This window comes from Pangasianodon hypophthalmus, chromosome 16 (genome assembly GCF_027358585.1).
Source record: "Pangasianodon hypophthalmus isolate fPanHyp1 chromosome 16, fPanHyp1.pri, whole genome shotgun sequence".
NCBI lineage: Eukaryota > Metazoa > Chordata > Actinopteri > Siluriformes > Pangasiidae > Pangasianodon > Pangasianodon hypophthalmus.
Genome location: NC_069725.1, coordinates 7894944 through 7920186, shown reverse-complemented (window position 1 = coordinate 7920186; position 25243 = coordinate 7894944). Strand labels below are relative to the sequence as shown.

The 25243-nt window shown below is 41.3% G+C and overlaps 1 protein-coding gene across 6 annotated transcripts in view; it reads left to right on the top strand.

Annotated features, from left to right (window-relative positions):
- The window catches only part of camta1a (calmodulin binding transcription activator 1a), a 376271-nt gene that overhangs the window by 208426 nt on the left and 142602 nt on the right, over positions 1–25243 (top strand). For all 6 annotated transcript variants that reach the window (XM_053240813.1, XM_053240818.1, XM_053240812.1 and 3 more), the window contains one exon: positions 5855–5990. In XM_053240813.1, the coding sequence (XP_053096788.1) occupies positions 5855–5990 (136 nt within the window). The remainder of the gene's footprint in view (positions 1–5854; positions 5991–25243) is intronic.

Genomic DNA, 25243 nt, shown 5'->3' with positions numbered 1-25243 from the left:
CTGCAGCTCCCAGAGAGCTTACATCATTTATTATCTGCAAAGTAGTTCATTTTTTTCACACAATTAACTAGAAGACTCACCACTGAGATCTCCACCAGTAAGACGCAAAACTGTTTACCTACGGCACCAGAAAGCATGAAGCTAATGGGCGGGGTGAAAAATGCCACAGCTGCAGAAATGTGTCTAATTCCAACATTCATTTATTTCATCATGTCATATTTATCTATTTAATATTTTCTTAAAAAATGGTATTCTGTAGTTGTGTGTGTATATGCCTTGCTGAAAACCTGACTTTCAGAGTGAAATATTGCACTGTAACAAATGGTCAGATAGAGGTGCTGGACTTAATACAGCTCCTGAGACACATCTCTGTTTTGGGTAAACTCAGGCTCACAAAACTCTCCAAGTAATTCTTAAATCTTAAGCCCTATTTGGATTGGATTATTTTTACATGGGGAGGTGGGGTCATGTAATTATTAACAGAGTATCTCTGGGATTTTAGTCCCGCTTGAAACCCATCATATTTTTCACGCTGCGTCTGGAAAAATTATGCCATATTTTACCTTCTATAAATTCAGCAGCTGAAATAATCCTGTCTGAATTGACATGTTGGTAGAGATTTCATTTTATCCCATAGGATTGCACCTTTTCTTTAGTAGAAATACACTGAAATACTCTTTCCTATCGTCTCATGCCAAAACCAAAACAGAACCAAGTATTGGCCAAAGTTATGATGCAGAGCAATAAAATATAGATGACGTTTGAAATGACTTGTCAGAGAATCCATACTTAAGAAAGTTTTAGGTAACTTACTGATTTTCTAGCACGAGTATAGTCTACACATTATGGCCATGTGACCTACTAATAATAAAGCACAGCTCGCACAGCCCTACAACAAGAGCTTATAATAGAGAATTGTAGGTGTACGTAGTATGCATGGAATTTTTAGTGTGATCACTTTGTATATATTGTGATGACACTCCTATCTCTGAGATCGATCATAACTACTGTAGACGTCCTCCGGTAACATTACTTACAGACATGTGTCTGGAAATCTTATCCGGTCTGAATAGCACTTTAGGTCGTACTTTAAAGGTCTAAATATCGATGTGCCCAAGTACAGTATTAATTCCTCACTACATGCACTGAATCCAACTCTGAATGCCGCTAGTATTGAGGCAGTTATTGTGCTAGCATTGAGGCAGTTCAGGATCAGTGTCAGGTTTGGCCATAGGGGCAATGAATTTTTTTCTTCATGATGAGTTCTCTATCAGCGACTTCCTGTTCATCTGCACATGACCCAGCGTGTGATCATGTGATGCCACCATCACAGAGTATTGGGACAGATCTTTAGTGTAATTATATCACATGGAAAAAAGCTGCCAACTGCACATGGGTGTGTGTGTGTGTGTGTGTGTGTGTGTGTTTGTGTTTGTGTATGTTGCAGAGTGTAGCACAGATGAGCTCTGCATGTGCAGTATGTGACAGGAACTGGTAACGGCTGTGCACAGCCAAAAGATCTTAATGATGTGTCATTTATACTCAGGCTGTCGCTGTGCTGCAGGGGAAATGGTATAGCGTGATATGTAGCTTTCTCTTTGAAGAATAAGTGAGCTGTTGGTGTGTCAAAGCAGCCGACCTAGTCGGTAAGCATCAGTGCTTGACTGGTTGTGTATGTATGTATGTGTGTGTGTGTGTGTGTGTGTGTGTGTGTGTGTGTGTGTGTGATATGGTTGTAGACGGGTCTGAAACGTGGCAGCTAACAGACATGATGCGTAATTGATAATAGCATGTGCTTGCTCTCTCTCGCTGCCACCAGCTCACCTGCTTAATCTGCAAAAGCCTTTCCTGCTCTCTTCTCCTGTCTCCTGACTCGCTTACTATCCATCTCTCTCTCTCTCTCTCTCTCTCTCTCTCTCTTAGTTTTCTCTCTCTCTCACAGTTTCTATCAGTCTCTCTCTCTCATAGTTTTTATCAGTTTTTCTCTCTCTCGTTCTCAGTTTTCATCGGTTTCTCTCTCTCTCTCCCTCTCTCTCCTCTCTCTCTGTTTCTCTCTCTCTCTCTCCCTCTCTCTCCTCTCTCTCTGTTTCTCTCTCCTCCCAGCCAGGCAGAGCAGCAGAGAAAAACAGCAAGTGTGGCATTAATCATCTGGCTTTGTGAGGAAGAGCAAAGCTACACTTAGCCAAACATATTCCGCTTTCTAAAACTACAGAGAGCATGTGATCCTGTGCACACCATCCATGAACATGGGCATACATCTGACAACACACACACCCACCCACACGCACACACACATACACATAACACGGATAGACAAAGTTTCAGTGATGAAGTTTTACAACCTATCCACATGTTTAAACAATATTTATATTGATACTAGTATTGGACATTGGCCCATTACTTGTACTAGTGGTGATATAGCAAAAATATCGTATCACAATACTTAAAGATATTATTATGATACACAACAATCTTCACAGTATATAGGTTTGGTAACCAACTACCAGAAAAAAGTGTTGCATTTAAAATATACAAAATGAATAACTTCAAACTAAAAAAATTATACTTTGCAATATTCTCAGTTCTAAAAATTCTAAATTCTAATAATTTTAATAAAATTTTTATAATAAATATAAAAATGTGTTTTACAATTTTACAGTTTAATAGAAAATCTTAACATCAATTGAGCTGCTTCCAGTTTTGTTTAGAAGTTTGTCATTGCTAATAAAAAAAAATGAATATCACAATACCCGCAATATTTCAGTAAAGTGTATTGTGACAGTTTGTTACAATATCGATATTATATAAATGACGCTAATAAAAATGCTCTGATACTTACTGATTAATGGTGAAAGTATCAAGGGAAGGAACTACAGCATGTCCCTAAAATAAAAAGTAACCTGAAAAAAATCAAAACATCAAACTCAGCAAGAGGAGTTGATTACGAACAGCACACAACAGCAACCACTGTAGCTAACTAATGCATTTAAAAACAACTAGCTAACATTATAAAGAAGTCTAGTAGCCTAAGTACATGAACATGCATGAGGTTATTCATCTCCAGATCAGTATCAGTATTGGTAATGACAAGTACCAAAAAACATGTGCTAGTACTAGGACTCTGAAATAAATAGCATTGATGCATCCCTAATTATAATTATTCTTTATATACACTAGTTAATATGAATATATAGTATAAGGGTATTATTTTTTATTATTTTAGCCCATCATTTAAAAGAGCTCACCTCTCCTCAGAAAACATCTCTGTACATCTCATAATATGAGCCATTATGGTCCAGCTATATAATGTAAGTGTTTAAATCAGAGCCATTGGTTGTCATGGCTGCTTTACAGTGGCTTCTTTCTCAATAATATGGTGGCATGGCCTCATTCCTCATCTCTCCAACTCCTCTGAAATGAATGAACTGAAGGAGTGAATGCAGTTACCTTCAGTGAATAAAGGATTTCTCAGCTTCTGGATGAGCTCCAGTGCAGAATGAAGGCAAAAGCTGATTGTCATCATCATCGATGTGAACTATATATATATATATATATATATATATATATATATATATATATATATATATATATATATATATTTAAGCATCATTCAATTTCCATATTAATCTGTCACGTTTGGGCTTCAGGGACTGCAGTGCTCCTGTCATGGCTTTCTGATAACAGCACAGTTAATATTTCACCCCCGTGTATAAATACCCGTCCTTCTGATAAGTTTAATTGAATCGCCTGTGTACACAGACACGGAAAATGAGAATGTGAATGAGCTCTGCAGGCAGACCCCAGGTACCAACCACCTTCGGTTAAACACTGACATGCCCACAAGCTCTTGAGCACAAAGCTGTGTGCTGACATGCAAGATTGTGGTGACCTTTAACACAGGAACTTTGCTTCAGTCCCAGTGGATTAAATGACTAATTCATTTGATTTTTTCTGCCTTGCTCATCTTTTCTCTTTTTTTTTCTAATGGATAGATCTACTTTAAAACAGTCTGTAAGTTGTGAAGGTCAGTGCAGTCTAATAACCCTGCAGTGTGATGTGTGGTTGTGGGCAGGGTGGGCTGAATGAATGAATGAATGAATGAATGAGGAGCAGCAGAAATGAGGGATTGATCTGACCAGAGTTGGACGATAAAAATCAGACCAGGGAGGCAGGGAGGCTGAGCGGTCTTGCTAGTGTGTGGGATGGAGTTCTTGCTAGTGGGTCAAAGTGGAGTTTTTGATAGTGGTTTACAGTGGATAGTTTGCTAGTGGGTCACAGTAGAGATCTTCCTATTGGGATATCTTGCTTGTGGAGGACTGTTCTAGTGGGTCACAGTAGAGTTCTTCCTATTGGGATATCTTGCTTGTGGAGGACTGTTCGGGTTGCAGTTGAGATTTTGCTGTGCATTGGCAGGAGATCTTTCTAGTGGGTCACAGTAGAGTTTTTGCTTGTGGTTTACAATGGATATTTTGCTAGAGGGTCACAGTGGAGATCTTTCTAGTGGGAGATCTTGCTAGTGGATTTCAGTGGAGATCCTGCTAGTGGGTCCCACTGGAGATCTTCCTAGTGGACCTCAAAGAAGGAACAACAGAAGGGGGCTGGTGGTACACAGGAGCTGGTGCCTGGCACAGAGGCATAGTGAAAAAGAGAGAGCATGGAGGATGGCAGAGTTTGAGTGGCATCTCTAATTAAAAGGCGCTACAGAGTTGGGCTGGTGGGAGTCCTTCTTCCATTCTATATCAGCCCCAGACACTCGTCCCCAGAAATGATTGATGAGCAATCGCAAAAATAAACCAGCGACTGGCCCCCTTGAGCTGCACTAGAAATTGATGCATGCAGTGTAATGGATAATACTGAGTGAGGAAAATGAGAAGATAAACACGAAGACAGTGCCAGCCACACAATGTTTAGGCATGGTTTGATTGCTGCCAGTGTACCTTGAGGCCATGCTGGGCCTGGCTAACAGGCAGCTCACAGCAGCTGGCCGGCTACAGGACTGGGCCAACAGCACTTCCACTTCCACACCTAGGGGAACCAATGACTGTGCAACCATGCCATCTCCTCATGGGACTGCTCCAGATCCTGCCAGCTATAGCAGCATTGTGTGTGTGTATGTGTGTGTGTGTGAATAGATGGATAGATGCTTTATTGATCCCACAAGGGAAATTGCATTGTTATAGCAGCCAGGCAAAGTACAGAATGTAGAGAATATCTATGTGCATGCATGTCTCAGTTTGTCTTTTTTCCTTTGCTTTCTGCGTAACTGCTGTATAAATGTATGGATTTCGTCAGACATATGGTATAAGCGCCTCATGCTGTCTTCGCTTTATGTAATTATTAGCTAGTGCTTAAACCGAGAGCCTCCTAATGTGAAGCTAGACAGGCTTCAGCACTACTATCAGCCACCAGACGATGGCCGGTACAGTTCTAATGAATTATGAATGAAATGTTGAGGGATATCTCTTTTTTTCCCCCCTCAGGGGACATTCTCCACCACTCATCTGAGAGTGTGAAGCAACGTAGAGGCGGCAGTCTCTCCGCTTGCATACTCCAGTCTATGTGTGATTTACACCAAGCAGAAATGCCACATTCAGTGCTTTTCTCTTACCAGAGTGTTGCAAATTTATGCTGAAGGTTGCTTTGTTCACTGTCAAACTGTGCATACCAATGCAAAAATGCCATAAAGGGGCTGTGTCATCTTAGTCACTGATGCATTACTGACTCTATTAGCCCCTGTGTACTTCTCTGAAATGAGGCTCACAGCACTGGCTTTGACTAAAAAAAAAATCTCTGTTCTTCTTCTTCTCATCCTCCCCCTCTCCCCTTCTCTCTTCCCTGTCTCACTGGGATCTAGGCCACAGAATGGGTCGATGATACTGTACAACCGTAAAAAGGTGAAGTACAGGAAGGACGGCTACTGCTGGAAGAAGAGGAAAGATGGCAAGACCACGCGAGAGGATCACATGAAGCTGAAAGTGCAGGGCGTCGAGGTAAGGGTTCTGGAGCACTTTCAAACCAAGGATTGGGTGTTACAGGGTGTTGAATTTTCTCAGTCTTTTCTCGTACCCCGAACAGCCACCCCTCTCAATGGATGCATGAGTGGCCCGGTTTTATAAGACCATTTCACATGATACGCATACACACACAGCCCCAAATCCCAACCCTGCCAAAGCATACTGAAAGTAAAAAATACACCTCAGTAGCACAATTTTAGTTTTCCCTTGGTAGCAAACAAAATGGAAGCAATTGTTTGTACCTTATTAAGCTCTGGATGTTACCTTTGCTCCAGAGAGGCAGCATTAATCTTCCCCCATGCTGAGAGCCACTGCCACCACAGGTAGACTGCAGGCCCCACTACTGCTCCAGCGTGCCCCAGCACGGCCCCGCTGCGTGTGTGTGCCACTTGTGATTTATCTCTGCACCTTTGCTCACCCTCTCTTACAAACACACACATACACACCCACAAATTACACTTTACAGACCTGCACCAACAAAAGGCTGGCTTTTGGAGCCAATACCAAGCTTGTTTCTTTCAGAAGACTGTTGATTGTTGTTCTGTTGTTTATGAAGAGTGCAGGCAGATGGCAGCAGGACAGTGTTTCTTTGGGGAGCGGAACTTCTTGATGCAATCACACTGTGATGTGGCAGAGACAGAAGGAGACACAACACACATACACACACAAATGCACACTGGGCCAGTCTGCCACTCAGAGTGTCTATGTAAATCTTTTGATATGGCTTGATAAAACTACAAATCATTTACCTTATTTTACATTGGTATCTTTTTAATGTTGTCTTGGGCGAGACAGTTGAGCATGTATTGTGAAAAAATTTTAATATAACATTAAAATTTTTAAACTAATTGGTGACACTCTATATTGACATCATATCTGAAAATGTTCTTCTTTGATAAATAGTCAGTTTCAAATATATTTAAGTTCAATTAGTGCATTTTGGGATGCAATAAAAATAAATCGACCAATTAATATACAGGAAATAATCAAATGCTCTTCAGTTAAGATGGGATGCAGATGGGCTTGCTGTATTTGTATCACAAAGAAAAAAAATATTACAGAAAATTGTGAAAAAACGCATTTGGCAATAGGTTTGCTGAACCACTTGGCAATCCGAATAGTGAATCTTTTGGCTAGGCTACATCTGTCAGTATTTGCGGTGGCTAGTGTAGAGTTTAAGCACTTGAATGAGCCAGTAGACATTCTTTTGCTCTTAAATAGTGTTCAAAATGTCATTTTCTGACTTCATCCTAAAATACATCCTCAAAAATAATGCTTGGGATTTTCATGAATCTGTGGTGTAAAAATATTTGTTCCTCTACTGTGAAGATGACACCAAACCATATGTATTTTTCATTCATTCATCTTCAATAAATGTTTTATCCTGGTCAGGGTCATGTTGGATCCTGGGAGCACAAGTCCACTACAGCACACCATGCATGCAGTCAGCCAACACAGACACAGAGAGAATGTGCGAAACAGAACCGAACCTGATTTTGGACTTTAGATATTATTTTATTAAATGAAACAATACATTTGTTTAGGTATGCAGACGTTAACTTTTTCTCTGGTTGACAGTTTTTCTGTGGAACAAGAAACGTTCTTGCAACCTCCTACACACCTGTGCTCAGTGAGCTAAATGGTATGACCCATGGCCTCTCATACAGTCTGCTAATAGCAGAGATGTTGGAAGTTAGTCATAACAGAATGAGGTTTATGGTGAATCAGAAAATCACTCTACTCTCTCTTGTACTCTGTGTACCAGAATCCAGAGTTTGTCAGAATAGAAGCAAATGTATATCCATGTGTACAGTAATGTAAGTTGCAGCATCTCAGCACAGACCATCAGAAATGGGATAGCAGAACAGCTCCAGGACTTAAAGCCTGAGTTAACTAGTAGAGGTCTTTCCAGAAAGTGATGGATTGGGTGAAAAGTGAAGGCTGTCAGTTCCCAGCATGCTCTCAGACCTCTGGTCCAGTGGAGAGCACAAGCTTCTTGGAAAGAACACTGTCTGATAACAGAGCCATGGATGGTACATAACAAGCATTTGGGTCAGATGACCATGCTGATGAATGAAGTCTCCTACTGTGAGACTTTAAGTGTAAAATTGTGCCAATGTCCACTCTGGGCATCTTCACTGCTCTGGGCTTGAGCAAGGGTGATCAATCAGAGCCACACTCAGGGATAATAACCATGAGTTTCTAATCAGTCTTCTTCAGGCCTATGTACTGGAACACAAATAAGTGTTTTGACCTTAACCTTAAAGAGCATTCGCTCTTGCTGAGTGCTTTCCCCTCCGGCTCTGCCGAACTTCTTTTCTTTATCCTTTCCATGAATGTATTACTGGTCACACCAGAGAGACCACTGCAGGACAACAGTTTCAGTGTCTGAAATCAGACGGAGAAGGCATGTGGAACGAAGGAGGCAGTGAGGTTGGAGTGCATGTGTTGTGAGGCAGTCATCCATGGTCTGAATGGATGTCTGCCTTGGAGTGGATCTGTGCTGGCCTGCTTGTGCAAGGAGGGGTGGGTGAGCTCTTGCTAGCTCAGCAGTCCACATAAACGACAGTTCCTGCTTCTGCCCATCCTTTCTCTATCTCGTCTCTCTCTATTTCCTGTCCATGGTCTGGCCAAACCTTGAGCCTGGCGTAAATGCTCTCTGCTCACCAAAATTGGAACAGAGGGCGTGTTACAGCATTAGCGTTTAACAGGCCGTGAAATAGCAGCCTACCTTGCTGATGGCTTGCCATCACTCCAGGTGAACTGGGCAGACGGCTAAATAAATGAGTGCCCTCCTCCCCTTGCTTCTTCCTCCTGATTCCTTCATTGAGACTGGGACACCTGAGAAAGGCAAGAAGCCATGCCCATCACTCCCCATCTCCCTTTCACTGGAGATATGTGAGCTCTTCGTTGTCTGACTCCACCTACAGGGAGCATATCAGAGAGCCAGCCATCCAGGAGACAAAACTGGTCAGTGCCGTGCAGTGCAGCCTCATCTGTATGCCTAATGATTTCTGGATAAGCACTCTTTCGCAATGATAGCTGGTTTGTCTTTCCATTATTTGGCTTTTTAAGTGCCATCAATCTGAGCAGTGGATTCAAAGCATAAAGTTCCAGGAAAAAGTGCTGAAAAGTGGAAGAGTCAGTGTTACACTGGCAGATTGCTCATTTCAACCTTCTTGTGCTTTCCTGGAGAATGACTGGCTTTGGGGATCATCAGATGGAGTGTTCCTTCAGGTTTGATGATAAAACATGATGACAAATCAAAGCTAAAGCTGTGGTTAACCTTTAGCTCTGAGATGTCTCATTCCTTGTTCACTTGGAAATGACATTTGCTTAAACTCACAATCTGCAAACATGTATATTGTATGCACACCTTGCCTGATTTTATGCAACCACAATGAGGGAGAATACAAAATTGGTGCTGAAGGTTTAACCCTCACCGCCTCTCGATTAGCTACTAATGCAGGTTGTGCTATTGGAACCCTTTCTTCCCCCCTCCAGCCTCAGTACTTCACTGCTCTAATAAACTCCCAAACACACATCGATTTCTCTTAAGTGAAGGCGGCATGGCTGGTGAGTTATTTCATTACCCCTTGGTAATTATACAGATTGCAATAAGCTTTCTTATTTAGATGCAGTTGCTTTGTCTTTACCTCGACCGATATACAGGCCTCTGAGCAGTGTGGCTCTGTGCCTTGGCTGCTGCTCCTCCCCCAAAGCAATCACCCTGTCCTCTTCAGTCCCAACATATTAGCTCGTGTTGGATCCATCTAATGCGCCATATCAACCGTACAACTGCGCGACCACTCGAGCTAATGGAGCAGACCTGCGACTCAGTCGCTCCTCCTTATTGATAATAATGAAGACAGATGTCAAAACGCTTGTTGCTAATGCTATAATCGAGTGGACACCATTGCAGTGGGCGATTAGGGCGGGGTGAGAGCGCTGTGTATCCATGGTATCAGGGTTGAAAGCAGCAGTACCTAGACTACTGCTATGTGAAGCACTAAACATCTACGGTTAATCACGTCAGAAGACGCCTCTTTTCGTTTCTAATTACCAGCACATCTCACACCCTGGGAGGGCATTTTGTCTGTAATTGTTTAGAAAATTGTTATTATTTTGTGATCTGCCACATGCTGCTGAGAGAGGAGTGTGTCCACACAGAGCGCACGGCTGCAGATGCAGTTGCCGGAAGCAACAGCTTGTGCATCCAGATGCGAGATGGAGGAAGTAAACTTAACAGGCGCTCTCTAGTAGAAAGCCGCCGAGAGAAGTGCAAAAGTAAACATTTCTTCTGCTCGCGTTCATTCTTCCAAACTTCACGGCCTGGCCTTTGCCATCGGTCACCTGCGACACAAAGACAGAAAATCGATTAGGTTGGACTCTGACCCTCAGCGGCCTCCCTCTGGATTACTTTAACCTTATTCCTTTATTTGACTCTTTCCATCAGCACACATTTTGTGTTAGGAATCTTTGAGTGAAGATGAGAACCTAAAACACAGTGGAACACGTAACCCTGCCTTTTTTTTTTTAGCTGTGTCACACTTGGCAGGGAAGAAACCTTGTCCCTTTTTGACCCCGACTCTTCAGTTCGACAAAAAAGAGGCACAGAGGAAGGAGCTGTCAAATCATGTTTACGTCTATAGGGTTCATTGGCAAGGTCTGTCCTTATAAAAAACAAAACAAAACAAAAAAACTAAGAACATGAAAAACTAAACTGCAGTACAGTTTTCTTAAACTGCACAAAGGCTTCTTCTTCTGAGTGCTCTGCAATCATTAGAAATCCCATAACAGGCTTTGTAGCTCATTTCTCTCTGTGCCTGTTCTAAAGTTTTGATGGATTTTCATATCTCAAGCAAGAGTGAGTCGTCCTAAACCATTAATCCTGGCTAATTAAAAGGCATGTGCTAGCGTAAGAACTCTGAGAACTTGGGGCAGAATGAATCTCTCATGAAAACTCACCCATGCTTTCTCTTTAAGAAAGCTGTAATTAGTTTTCTGCTGGCACGTTTCATGATTTCGTCATCGTTCAGTGGCAGCAGAAGCGTTCAGGCAGCACACGTTCAATCTGAACACGGGATTTGAGGGACTGAATTTCATCAGTGGGGGTGAAACAGTCTGCACAATCTCATAATTTATATTACCACTTATCGTCCCAAGCACTGACTGCTTGTTATGGCTGTAACATGGAGTTTCTTTGATTTGCAGGGTTGCTAAAAGCATCCCAAAATTAAAGCTCAGAATATGCCACAACCCAGCTTTAAAAATCCAGCATCAGGGCTATCGTTGCATCATGTGCTGTGACATTTACAAGGTAAAATGATATACAATATATATTTCTACAAACATGCAGTTTATTTTCACCACACCAATAAAATGTTCTTATTTTATTACATATTTTGCATATGACATAATGCCATGGCAATAAGGACACCAACTCACTGACACATATTTCATTTCCACAGTGAAACCTGCTAATTTCTTTCTTTCTTTCTTTCTTTTGGTTACAATACCTTATTTCTTATTTTTTTCTTATTTCTTTTACCTTATTGGTGTGTTTTAAGTCCTTCGACAGAAAGAAACCTTTTGACTCATTCCATACTGTATCTGGTCTTTCAGGATACACTGAGTTTTTTTTGCATTTTTCAAATATTTTTTGCTCAGTTACTAGGTGACGCTATTACTAGCTCGTTCCTGACATAGCGAACATGGCTAGTGTTGAGAATGTGATCTAACGTGTGTGAAAAGATAGTGCTTGTAAATTAGTAGTGTAAATGTGTGTTAATGAAATATAGCAATAAAATACAGCTATAATTATGTATGAAAGCATACAAACATCCAAGCACAAAAAAAATCAACCAGGGCAAGGAAAACCTGTTAACATTACTGTTCAGCTAGATAGCGATGTGTTGTGTAGATCTGACATCTCGGTCATGTTCCTTCACTGAAATTTCAGGTGATTAGAGCAATGCCACCTCCTTAGTCCACATGAGCAGCAGCTGATGAGCATACCGTGATATGTTTGTCTTAGCATCCCCATGAATAGCCATGCATGAAGGAGGAAATGGATTTCTCAGACTGCATGGCGGCATGTCCCTCCCCGATGGAGTCAATGTAAATGAATTTAGAAGTTGAACATAAAGCGCTAATGTGGCGAGGAGTAGATGACTTGTAAAATTGGGTGGTGGTATGAATGCCACTGATTCCCAGCAGATGTGGGCAGGCCTTTTAAAATGCAATCGGAGCACACCACCGTTCCCCCTGTCATCATCCACCTGTTCAGTGGAGCCGCACAAAAGCAATTTGAGCAGAGGCTGCGTTTAATAGTCCAGCCTCAGGACAGAGGAAAAGAGAGGTGGCTAGCGAGCTGCAGACAGGCAGACACACACTCACATAACCTACGGGCAGGTAGATATCACTGTTCACTCACTCACTCACTCACTCACTCCTTTATACCTCCTTGTTCACCTCAGTGCCTTAATGAGCGCCTTCGCTGTGGTCATTCAGGTCCGGGAAGAAGTCTTTGACAGGCAGTGTACCAATGATTATGCATGGACAGAAAAAAACACACTTAATATTAGTCATACATGTGTGGAGGTGTTGACTCCATATTGATTATATACAGAGTGTAATCGTGAGGAAATGTCTTAGTTATGATGTATGATTCAGGGTGCTAGTTTTGCATTTGCCTTCCTGTCAGTGAGCGCATTGCTCTCGGCTCGTTTGTCAGCTTGCATGATGATGAAATCTCACAAGAGCAAGTTCAAAGCAGAGACACTGGAATTTGGGGCATGAGGCAGGGGACACCGTGTACGGTGGGCCAGCCCATCGCAGGGCACACATGCACACACACTACGGACAATTTGGAAATGCCAAACAACACAGACTACAGCACCCAGAGGATACAGTATATATACAGATGCAGAGAGATTGTCATGCCATTACAGAGTGTAAGTATGATAATCATCAGTATAAAGCTAAGGGATAGAAATGGATCCAGAACTGTTTAAAGATGGCCTCTCAGTCTCTTTCTCCCTATTTCATTTCTTTCTGAACTGAAGCACCTGATCAGTATATTTGCCAGTGCTGGGAAAACCAGAGGCACTCACTGACGTTATTTCAGTCTGACGCCATCCTCCTTTGACGCCCTGTGTGTCTATGTGTGTGTGTGTGTGCGTGTTAGTGTGTTTCCTTCAGTAAAAAAAGTGTTCTGTCTCTTGCCATGTTGGCAGAAATCTCCGAATCGATCTCTGTACTAGGACTCATATCATACCCACACACACTGAGCTCAGCGGAGATCCTCTCTCTGTATATTTACTCCGGTAAGCTGACGTGGCTGAGCCATGCATTATTGACACACTGTGTGGAAGCTTAAAAGTATATAATGTTTAATAACTGTAAAAATCAAAAAGTAGCAGTGTTCCAACATCCAGGTTTTAAAGTCTGCGTAATGAGCACCAGTGAAGGGAAGTTCAAAGTGAATGCTGAAGTGTTTATATTTAATGCGGTAGTAGCTGTGAAATGCCTTTTTCTGCCGGTGATGTTGAAGGAACTGATATTTAACATGAAAGAAGTGCTTAAGTGGACTTTAACTATCTCACCATCTCTCTCTCACACACATTATCTCTCTATCCTTTTTCCTGTCAGATGCCTGTTCAGTTCAAATAATGGTGTTATTTAATTTTTTTTTCAATTTACACAGACTTTTGTTCTCATTTTTCAGACATGATACCCTTTGAGATTTCTCATGTGTTCTGTGATACCAGTAGACGAATTATAAAAGGGGGAGAATCAAATGACAGAGGACTCATAGTCAGAACCAGAAATAACCAGAAATAACCAGAAGTATAGCTACACAACAAAAATACATACCTAATGTAATAACCTGAGTAATGCTTAATGTAATGACCTGAGTAACACTTTAACACTTATTATTAAAAGGAGAAAAAGAGGATACCAGTTTTATAAAGTTTGTCTTTTTTTTTTTTTTTTGTCTAACTAAACTGGGTGGATGGCATCCCCTTGTAGCTCCCGCTTGAATCTTAAATCGTGCCCTGCCTGTTACTTTCCCTTTCTTATTTATTTAGTACAATGATGTTTTTCTCTTTGCCACAAAAGAGTTGTAGACTACAGGGTTGTAACTGAATACGAATAAATTACTCAGAATGAGTAGATAATGTGGTCTAAACGAATACAAATAGGAGGTGCCCTCTTGCTTTTGTTGTTGTTGTTTTATGTGTTTTTGTTTTGTTTTGTTTTCACAGGGCATCTAGTTGAGATTAGAGGTGTGTATTGGGACTGGGATCCCACTGGACACAACAAAAAGTCAAGGAAGCAGGAGGTTTTTACTATGATGCCTTAGTAATTGCCTAGCGAGGGTCCACGTGGATTAAATAAGGCTGTTAGTTTATATTTTGAGAAATAGAACCAACTTAATTCATTCAGGTGGCTTTTAAAACAGAATTTTAGAAGCTGTCTAGTTTTATTTTGCTGTTGTAAATGAAGGACCACAATGGAAATAAGACAAAGAAGCCAAAATGTAATCTTGCTTTGTTATGTCAAATAAATGAAATAATAATAAAAAAAAAACAGAAAATATTGAGGACAGAACAAAAATGTCAAGTGCATAAGTGGATTTAAAAAAAAAAAAAACAGTGCCATACACATGTCTGGTTCAGACCAATTATGAATTTGAGTGATGTAGCTGAGGTAGAGGAACTGTCAGAGTTTGTGGTGTAATATGTTGGGGTCGTAAAAAGCCACACCCACTTTGGATTTAAAGTATTAAAGAGATACTGATTATGTCATGACACGGCTCTATAGCAGTACCTGTTTGCTTCAGCGCAAAAGCACACAAAAAAGCCACCCACTTATAACCCACTTACACCGATGCTGCCCTTCTCACAATCACAGTAAATCCAGCCTCTTTCTTCAAGGGTTTTGGGATTGAGGAGAAAGAACTATTAGAAATCACTTTGAGAAGAGAAGAGTGTGCTGGACAGAGAGACAGTGAGGGCAGGAGGAGTGGGAAGAGGGAATGATGGAGGGGTGATATGAGAGGACTAGCGCCTAGATGCAGAATAAACCACATACAGATATGACATCTCTGTTCAAAAATATGCTGAAAATGAATGATTATGTTCGTCTTTGCGTGTGTGTTTTTATATCTTTTTATATCTCTATTAACAAGGATAGAAATGTCTGACCATCTTGGTCAGAATAAGGAAAACTGCCTTTTTTGTACAAAAAGTGTAGCTTCTGTTAAAAAATAAAAGAGACAAAAATTTCTTTCAACAATCTTCCTGAGTGATTTCGAGACATAATGCTTGCCCGGTCCAAAAGCTGCTCTCAAATCAAAGCTTGAGGAGGAAGAGTGAGGGATTGTGGGTAGCTGCCCTCTTGTTTCCACTGATCCACTGTCCCAGTGACAGTTTTGCTTTCATCATCTCTTTCGATCTCACCTCACCACCGATCAGCACTCATTTGGCTATTCTGTTAGAGGACTGACTGTGAAGTTAGTTAGTGAGAGAGACAGACAGAAAAGAGCAGTGAGACACTGAGGGAGAAGGAGCTGTAAAGAGAGAAAGAGAGGCAGCAACGGCATGAATCATGGCTTCAATAAAGAGCCGAGCGCAGATCAATACAAGCACCGTGCGAGGACACACACCGGCCCACACTGTGTGTGGGAGGCGTGTTAGCCTCTGTGTGTGTGTGTGTGGGTGTTGTGTGTGTTAAGAGAGAAAGACAGAGAGAGACAGCTTGGTTTGGCCTTGCTGCTGCATGCTTCAGCTGTCCATCAATGTTTGATGAAAGGCTCTTTTGAGCACAAAGCAGGTATCTGTGCTGACTCATCTAAAATGTACACATTAACATGGTTTGTTAGCTCGATATATTGAGTTTTCCCGGTAAATTGGTAGACTTGTGCCAGTTTGAGTCTGAATTGTATGGAATTTCATATGTAGTGCTTTGTAAGCAAAGAAAGACGCATTCCTCAGTGCTCACGCCTCCGCCCATCTCTCAGTGGTCCACGGGTTTGGAAGAGGCCCAGCGATGCACAGAGACACAAGAGACTGCCACTCCTGCTACACACTGCTGGTCAGTTCCCATTAAGAGAGACACACGCAGGGGAATGCATCTGTGATCGGTGGCCAGCAGCAGTAGACACAGTGAGTGTTAAAGTGGACGCTGGGGTCTTTAAAAGAAACGTGCTGTGCAACTTAATGAGCAGAATGTCCCCTCCTCTGCTGAGGAAGCGAGGGAGAGCCTTTTTTATTCTGTCTTATTCCTTTAAAATTTGGTCGATAAGGGTGAAGGGCATTTCATGGCTGCTCTCTCTCTCGCTCTCTCTCTCTCTGTGGTGTGTGTATGTGTGTGTGTGTGTGTGTGTGTGTGTGTGTGTGCAGTCTTGAACAGTGAAATCCTGCGATAAAGCTCGGTGGCACTGTGTTTAATGGAGCTTAATCCCCAGATTTGACATCCACAGGGCCGTAGTAATGTAGCCTGCTCAGCTCCAAAAGCCCTCCCAGAGTACAGGACCTTATACACACACACCCACACTCACACACATACATACACACACAAATGCATATAGGCATCATATACACGTATCATACATAAGATCTCCTGTGGTTTATGGTTGTCAGCCCCTGATCTGTAGACCGTTGTTTAACTGAATTAAGAATGAGAGCTAAACTGCTGTCAGAAGTGCTGCTTAAGGCTATTCAAAATTCCTGACCATTGATTGCTTGCAGCCTGTGGTTTTAATTAAAGTTGACTTTCATGCATATTTTACTTGTTGGATTTTCTTTACAAATTGGGCTTTCAGTCATATAGTTTAGTCAGCAGACTAGTCCACGACAACACAGTGTTACGTGCTGAATTTGTGTGTTAGGTAAAAGATTATTTTAAAACGAGGAAGTAATTTTCAGTGATTTCTTATGAAATTTCTTACTAGTACTTTTTTCTTACTAGTTCTTACTAGTTTTTTGTGACCCTTTTATGTGTTTTATCGCTACAACGATAAAGAAGTCAAAACTCTGAAGTTAAAACTCTTTTTACATTGTTAGCTCCTTTTCATATAATCGAAAGACACAGATCACCAATATTATCCTTACTAAGACATTTTATATTGTTTTTCTCTAAAGTTGTCCCCAGTCTGTAATTCCTGTCTATATCTATGCAATCAAACAACTGGCTTTCTTTAGCAGTTAATAGTACAAACTATAGCTTTTTTTTCCCATCCATTTATTCATTCAGTGGTCACGAGGTGGGAATTCGCCCAGGATTGGTTAACCATTCCATTGCAGGGTACCACATACACAGACATTCATTCACACCTACAGGCAATTTAATGTCACCAGCTTATTTTTGGGAGGTGGGAGGGACCTGGAGAACCTGGAGGAAACCCACATGAACATGGGAAGAGCATGCATTAAAAACTCTACACAAAGAGTAGCCCAAGCTCAGGACTGAACTGGGAACCCTGGAGCCCTGCGGCTGCAACTCTAGCCACTGCAACACCACCAATGCCACCCAGCATTTTTTTTTACAAAGCAAAAATTGTAAATTAATTTTACTTCTGACTAAATGTGCCGATGTCTATTGTTAGGTATTGAGATGAAAATATGCTCGCCAACTGGAAAAGTCTGATGAAAGTCTTAAGCAGTGGTCTAAGGAAACCTGAATAAAACACATCTAGTGAAAAAGTCAGTTTACATGAATAGAAAAGGATACAGGACATGAAAAAGATTTGCTTACTATAGCAGTTAATTTAAGCTAAGTTTACACATAATGGTGCAAAAAACATCCAGTGAACTGCAGTTCTGTGGTGGAAATGCCTTGTTGATGAGAGAGGTCAGAGGAGAATGGCCACACTGGTTCAGGCTGACAAGAAGGCTACAGTATCTGAAATAACCACCCTTTACAACAGTGGTGAGCAGAAAAGCATCTCAGAATGAGCAACACATCAAACCTTGCAAAAGATGGGCTACAACTGAAGAAGACCACAGTGAGGTTTACTCCTGTCTGAGGCTACAGTGGGATTGGAAATAGATTAGAAAAATATAACGTTTAAAAAAATAAACAGAGATAGGTATGCTGAAATTAAAGGTGTTCTGTTTGCTGTGTTTGCTGATAGAGTTCAATGGATAGGAGGAAAGGACAGCATTTAGTGACACACTTGCTAACCCACACATTCTTGTGGCTGAGCTAAACGCTTATTGTGGAACCATTTTTCGGATTGACAGCATGTGCTTTTCACCAAGGTGGACTTGTAACATTTTACGGCCAAAGCGCACAGATCTTTTTATTTGGATTTCAAGGTGGCTCTGGGAGTAAGCTGCTGACTGGCATGAGCAGTTGTAAGAGAAGGAGACAGCCTGAGAGAGCGGAACGTCAGCAGTCCGAGCCCATAGGGCAGTGCCCAGGTGAGCTGAGCATGCTGGGATACTGACCAACACTAATGTGTCTCCTCTGACTGCCCTAGGCTAAACATATTCACAGTAATTGCCTAGGGATTTGGAGAAGTCTGCCAAGGCAATAGTATACACAAAAAATAGTGAAAGAAACCGAGACAGGGTGAGATGTATTCAGACCTGGCAGAGGCAGGCTTGTGTAGTTGTGACTTTACCCATTATTCCCAATGGTAAAGCCATTATTCCCAATGGTAAAGCCATTATTCCTAATGCTAAAGCTTCCACTGAGACCATCTCTCTTACATGCACACACTGTTAGGTAGTACGCAGACTGCATAGCTAATTTTTCCCACACCACAGAGCAGAGTGTACTAGATCAGGCATTTTTGGTTATGGAATAACTGGATATCCACACATTTCACTAAAACGTGGATCAGTAAGCCTGCAAGGAGGTGCAAGATGCTTCACTACTGTATTATTTTTTTCCTATTCAAATTCTGCCTCCTGTTTTATGATTATTCCCTTTTCAGTGTTGGAATTGACCAGTAATTATTACAATTCAGTCATTTACTTTCATTACTAAGAATACTTATTTTAATTAATGTTCCTTCATCAGTATGTAGACCTTTCAAGTCACACTTCCCTTTTAAAGGCTGAAAGACACCATGTGACATGCTTAACATGCCCTTACTTTGATTAAGTAACAAGGCTGTAGTGTTTTCCTCCAAAACCACATACAATTAAAGCAAGACTCATCATCCCATTTACATTATTTAACACCACAAGTCCAAGAATAAACAAGATAAAAAGAATTAATAGTTGGTGTGTTCCACCCTCCATATTCCCATTGAACACCACCTTATCTGTGTACAGTTTTAGACATGAAGCAGTTTGATTATTAGACACTCTCAAATAATATTTCAAATATTACTAATTATTACAGTACATGTCTATTTTCAGCTTCACTGTAGCACTGTTCACTGTTTCTATTTATTTCCGGCTCAAGGAGAAATCTCCAGCTGAACTCAGCTTGCAGATGAATCCAGTCACTGCTTTGTGTTTAGGACCCTGATAACAGATGAGTAATGGCCCAGTGATGGTACACAGTTACCACTTCATTCAGCATATCACCATGAACTCATGATGGCCGTGAACTCATCCGAATCCGGCTGCCAGAGCACAGCCACAACTGAGCCTTGACGAGACCATATGTTAAAGTAGAAATTTCACACAAGTGTTTGCTGCATTTGGGCCACATTCTAAATCTGGCTGAAAAATTTAAATGTGGCTGCACACCACTGGGTCTCTTTTGGCTCACAGTATGTGTGCCATTGCCATAAATGACCACTGTTTGCCTAAACTCAAACATATTTGGTCCAGATTTCTCTGCTTCCGGTAATACTGGTGTTCAATAATACAACAAACCCAAGCAGGTGGACTTTTAATTTACTATGTGAGATAAGGGGAACGGCCTGTGGCTTTCAGGGGGTCAGTTAAAAACAGCTGCGCAACTGTCACTCATTCCATATTGGCTCAGATTGGCTGATTTGCCATGTTTATTGTGGTAAAATAAGACTGCGCTTTTGGTGCATGTTTGTGTTCCAGTTTACTCTGGTGTTAAAATACATGGAATGTATTTAAACCTTTTTTTTTGTTGCTATTTTTCATCTCACCCCTCACCCATAATTCCTCGATGCCCCACAGTTTGAATACCCCTGCTCCAGTTGAGAAGACAAATTGTGTCAGTAAAGTAGAAAAAAAGTAAAGCATCTCCAGTTCTTACTGTCCACCATATTATGGTTCCTGTGAGAAACTATGGTCTGGCCAAACCAGGCTTGCTTTGTTTTGTTTTTATGTCTTTATCTTTTCTATTAATCTCTTTATATATTTTTCTCTTTTTTTCTTTCAAAGTGTCTTTCTCCTCTTCTGCAGAATTAACCAGTTAATTACACTCGAATAGATCACATCACCTTTTCCAGTAAAAAGCAAAACTTTAGCTACAGAACAGCCTGAACTGAACCACATGTTGCAGACTTAGAGTGGGTTGGTGGAAAGAAAGAGAGATGGCATGAGGTGATGTAACAGACTCAGACGTCCTTCAGAGAGGCAGCTTATTCAGATGCCTGCCTGTGGTTAGCTAGTCAAAAGAGCGGGCGAGAGACATAATATGAGAGGAAGATGGATGGAGGGAGAGGGGTAAGTGAAGGGATGAGGGTGAGAGATGGTTAGTTAATGACATTAAGCAGCACTGATGAATTGACACCCATTGAGCTGTGTTGACATCACCTGATTCACCAGCTCCTATGCACGCTCTCCAGGTCTCCATCCTGCCTGGCCTTTTCCAATTAAAAGAAATAATTTGATTTCAGGTTGTGGTAGCCTCTGAGGGAGCGAGGCGTGAGGAACGCGTGATTGATGTGCCAACAGACGACTGTGGGTGTCACCCCACAGGCCAGCTATTCGTCCCCTACCCCATCATTCTGTCTCTGGTGCCTGGCCTAGGTGGGCTCGTGTCAAAGCTGTCCATCATAAATGTTTACAGCTGCCTTCGCCCTCATTTCTCCCTTCCTCACGCTCTTTTTTTTCTGAGACAAGACCTAGCAGCATAATTACTTTTATGCACTGTGGAATGACTGCTGTGATTTTGAAAATTCTGTGAAATGCACTCCATTTACATTAAATAACCTTTAATCTTCCAGCTACCTCGTGTGTTTGTAATGTGTCTCTCTCTGTGGGAGGAGGTGATGGCGTGCTTCCTGGCAGAGATCTGAAATCAATTCTAATGATCATTCGTGACATTCATATCCAACTCGTTTGCCTCCATGATTTTCGTCCAGTGCATTAGCTGATGTTACATGTCTAATTGGGTGATGCCTTTCAAAGGGAAATGGCATTAGATCAGCTTTAAATGAGGCCCGCTAAAAGTCAACATAAAAACTAAATGCTTCTTGAGGAAACACTTGTGAAATACTTACTTCACCGATGCAGTGTTTGTACAGTGAAAATCAGTGGTTTGTGTGTGTGTGTGTGTGTGTGTGTGTGCGCGCGTAGCTGGATGATCAGCTAATGGACTGATTCTAATGAATTAGAGGTGTCTAACGCACAGCGTACTGCTTTTTTTCCCCCCTCAAGGCCACTCAAACCATTACATTACCATATTCAGTGGTTTTAAATATTTTACATTGTGCATCTAATGCAGTGGATGAGAATCTGGTTGATAAGAGAGCAAAAGGCGTTGTGTTGGACAAACAGAGGGCACTACGCATTAACGCATAACAGCTGGTGGTTAAACAGAGCTAATATCTAACACCATAACACACACCTGATAGTTTTTTTATTCTATTATTAAATTCTTCTTTCATACTTCCACAGACAAACATGTCTGTTCATTAAATCTTTCATGCATAGTGCTCACACTACAGTCAATTTAAGGCTGTTTTGAAGAAAATATATAAAGTAAAAGTGATCTCCAAGTGATCATTTTTGATCATTTCTGTAATATACCATTAATCATTAAAACATTTGCCATTCTCAAAGTCCCTGATATATCTTTACAAATATTCTTTACTTTTTTTTTTTTTAAATCAGCTGCATAATGCAAAAGTCCTACAATGTGTAAATTTTGTGCATGTGGAGAATATTCCTATGCATTGGACAATCTATTAACTTTTTAACATGTGATATTCAAAAAAAAAATCTAAATTCATATGACATGCAAAAAAAATAAAAAATAAAAATCTGGACTTTTTAAAATAAATAAATAAATGAATGAATAAGTTAATACAATTTCTTCTTCTTTTTTTTTTAAGCAAACAGACCCTTGTTTGTTTCTGTAGGTCTTTCACATCCACGTTAAAAATGTCAGTATCGAGTGACTGACTCTGTGCCTCAGGCTTCTGTTAGTCTCCAGTTGCACAAGGTCAGACTGCACCTTGTCCAAGTGTGCACTCAAGCAGCGCAGCCACAAACACACAAACAAACAGATTCATACTTACACTCTGTCTCTCTCAGACACAAACACATGCACACTCTTTCTCACTCTTGGTTTCTCTCTCCATCTTTTCTTGAGCACACTCCCACATTCGGCCTATGGGGAGTGGGGCAGAACGTGCACATCACTCGCTGCTTTGGCTCGAGCTTCTCTGCTTATTTCACAGCAGCACCTGCTGGCCGAAGCAGGCACCGTAGATTGCTCACTCAGTAGAGTAAGAGAAAGCTAGAAGGGAGAGGAATGGAGACAGATGAGCTACTCTGGTCTGTCCGCCCTCTCTTATCTGTCTCTCAGTCGCCCCAGCCGGACCCGTCACGGCACCTCACACCTGCCTTCTTTAGTTTTGAATTGATGACGTTCAGCTCTGCCAGCATTCGAGGTCTTGCAGGTATGGCTTCCAAAGCCAGCGAACGTAATGAATGAAAATCCCCTTCCCAAATTGATTTTTAAATTAAATTAAAGCCCACGATTCAATTTTCATGGAATGGGTGCCGTGAAGGAGTTCTGAAAACTTGCAAAGGACGAGAGGGCTTGCGATAAGAAGAGAAGGAAACTGATGTTTTGTTGGCAGTTGTGTTAGCACAGGCGGTGAAAAGCTTGTGCAGTGACATGACATTGTAACGATCTAACAGAACCCTCGAAGACCACTGAATTCACCTGCTTAAAATGACCTCTGAACCCTGAGCTAGTGTCTGCTCATGTACACAAAACATCCATCCAGCAGACACAAACTGAAAGAGAGGGGAGGATAAGTTCATATGGAGTAGAAAGAGAGAGTGGAGGAATAAAGAGACAGAGCTATATCAGGCAGAGAGGAGAAAAGGCGTAATTATCAGGAGAATACACAAGACTGTCCTGTCAGCAGATTCACACTAATCAATACATTGACACAACAATCGCGTTCCAACAACAAGTGGCCTTCGGCCGGATTGCCCCACCTGCAGGGCAACCATCGAGTGCTTAGCTCGCCTAATGAACGCTTGACTGTAATTAGAGTGCGACATCTCTGAAATTAGGCCCGTCATAGCATTAATTACACAATTACAGAAGACGTAGGCTCAATCGGCCAGGGGAGGAAGAGGAGGTGTGAAACGTGGGGGTTTTGAAACGCCTGTGAACTATGGACACCGCTTGATTCATGATCCGGGGTTTGTGGAAATATCGCCTGTGCCGAGTTAATTTGTAAAGGGCAGCATATTCGGTCGAAGAAAATCAGCCTGACCTTTTCCTCGCACAATTCCTTGGCTTTTCTCTCCTCGTTGTTGAAACACATTGTTTTGCTCTTCCATGTTTCTCTTAGTGCAGATGATATTAACTGAGTGTCACAGCGTTCAGTTAATCGCCTCTAATGTGTCTAAATTGCAAATTGTTGGCTTGAGTGAAAGAATTTGTCTTCTCACATTTGCCAGAGATTCATCCCAAATCTCAGACAAGTCCTTTGAGGAGGGAAGCAGTGTTGTGTCTGTATTGTTATAATTAGATTTTTGTACACTCTCAGAAATGAAGGAATCAGTCTTCAAGGGTACCTTTACTATACATCTCTTACCTGGAAATGTCATTGTAGTATACTATTATTGTAGTATGCAGTCATTATGTTTTATGATCATCATAGTAAATAATTAAAGGTATATAATTGGACCAGTGATGTATCTTTTAACACGTGATACCTACGAATGATACTAAAAGATTTACTCTTAATGGTACCACGTCAGTGACAAGGAAAAGGAACCTTTATTTCTGAGAGTGAGAGGAGATCCTTGTGTATCAAAGATCCAAACTCACTTAGCCCCTCTCGAGGCTCTACAAAGAAAGTGAGAAAGGGAGAAGTGTGTGCTGGAGTGTACATGCTCGTTGCCATCCCCAGTATAACATGTTTTATAATCAGATAGCATTGCAGAGAGTTAGGATGCACTACTCTTTCCCTGCACACTCACACATTCAGACCTTCTCCCCTATTCCCCTTTCTCCACTGTGAGTTTGTTACGTGCACTTCTTTAGCGCTGATCTTATGGATAACACAGTAAATCACAGCATACTGTTGTGTAGGGAGGACACTGGAGCTTCCTTCTCATTTGAGGCCCAGATTAAACGGTGGATGTGCTAGGAATGGAACCACAGCAGCGCCGCTACAGTGCTCTTTTCGCTTCATGTGCTGTATTTATTGTATTTTATAGGGCTTATAAAAGTGCAGTGATGAAAACATTTTCATGGGTTTGGAAAGCAAACTCTCTTTTTACTCGGACTGCAAGGAGGCAGGGATGTTTTACAGATGTTTTACAGTTTTCTACATTCTCCTTTATATCTCACTGAGGGATCTGGGGGAATATATGTACAGTTTCCTGACTGAAGCATTTCTTTATCATGAAACAGTATCGGTGAGCTTGCTAGATATTGATGATGGGATGCAGGAAGAATGGTTAAAAAAGCTTTGCAGAGATGCTTTTAGGATGACAAGTCACACTGAGTCACATTTAGCTTTGTAAAATGTTTTCTTTATCTAGCACTTTTGGGGAAATGGATTGTTTTTTAAGAAACAGAAGTGAAAATCTCATTGAAAAATCTGAGTTAGGACTGAACATGTGACAGGTTGTAATGTGTGGTCAGAGGCAGTATGCATATACTCAGAGTGCCATAAAAGAGAAACAATCAAGCATCGGAAACAATCAAGCACAATAAAAACCGGAAATCACGAACAGGTATACTACGCTCAAAAGCACATATCAGCAATGAATTAGACTTTCCAAATAGACAAAGGAACAGAAGAGTATAAAAAGACAAAAATAATCAAGGGCTGAACTAAGAATGGGTGCACACAATAG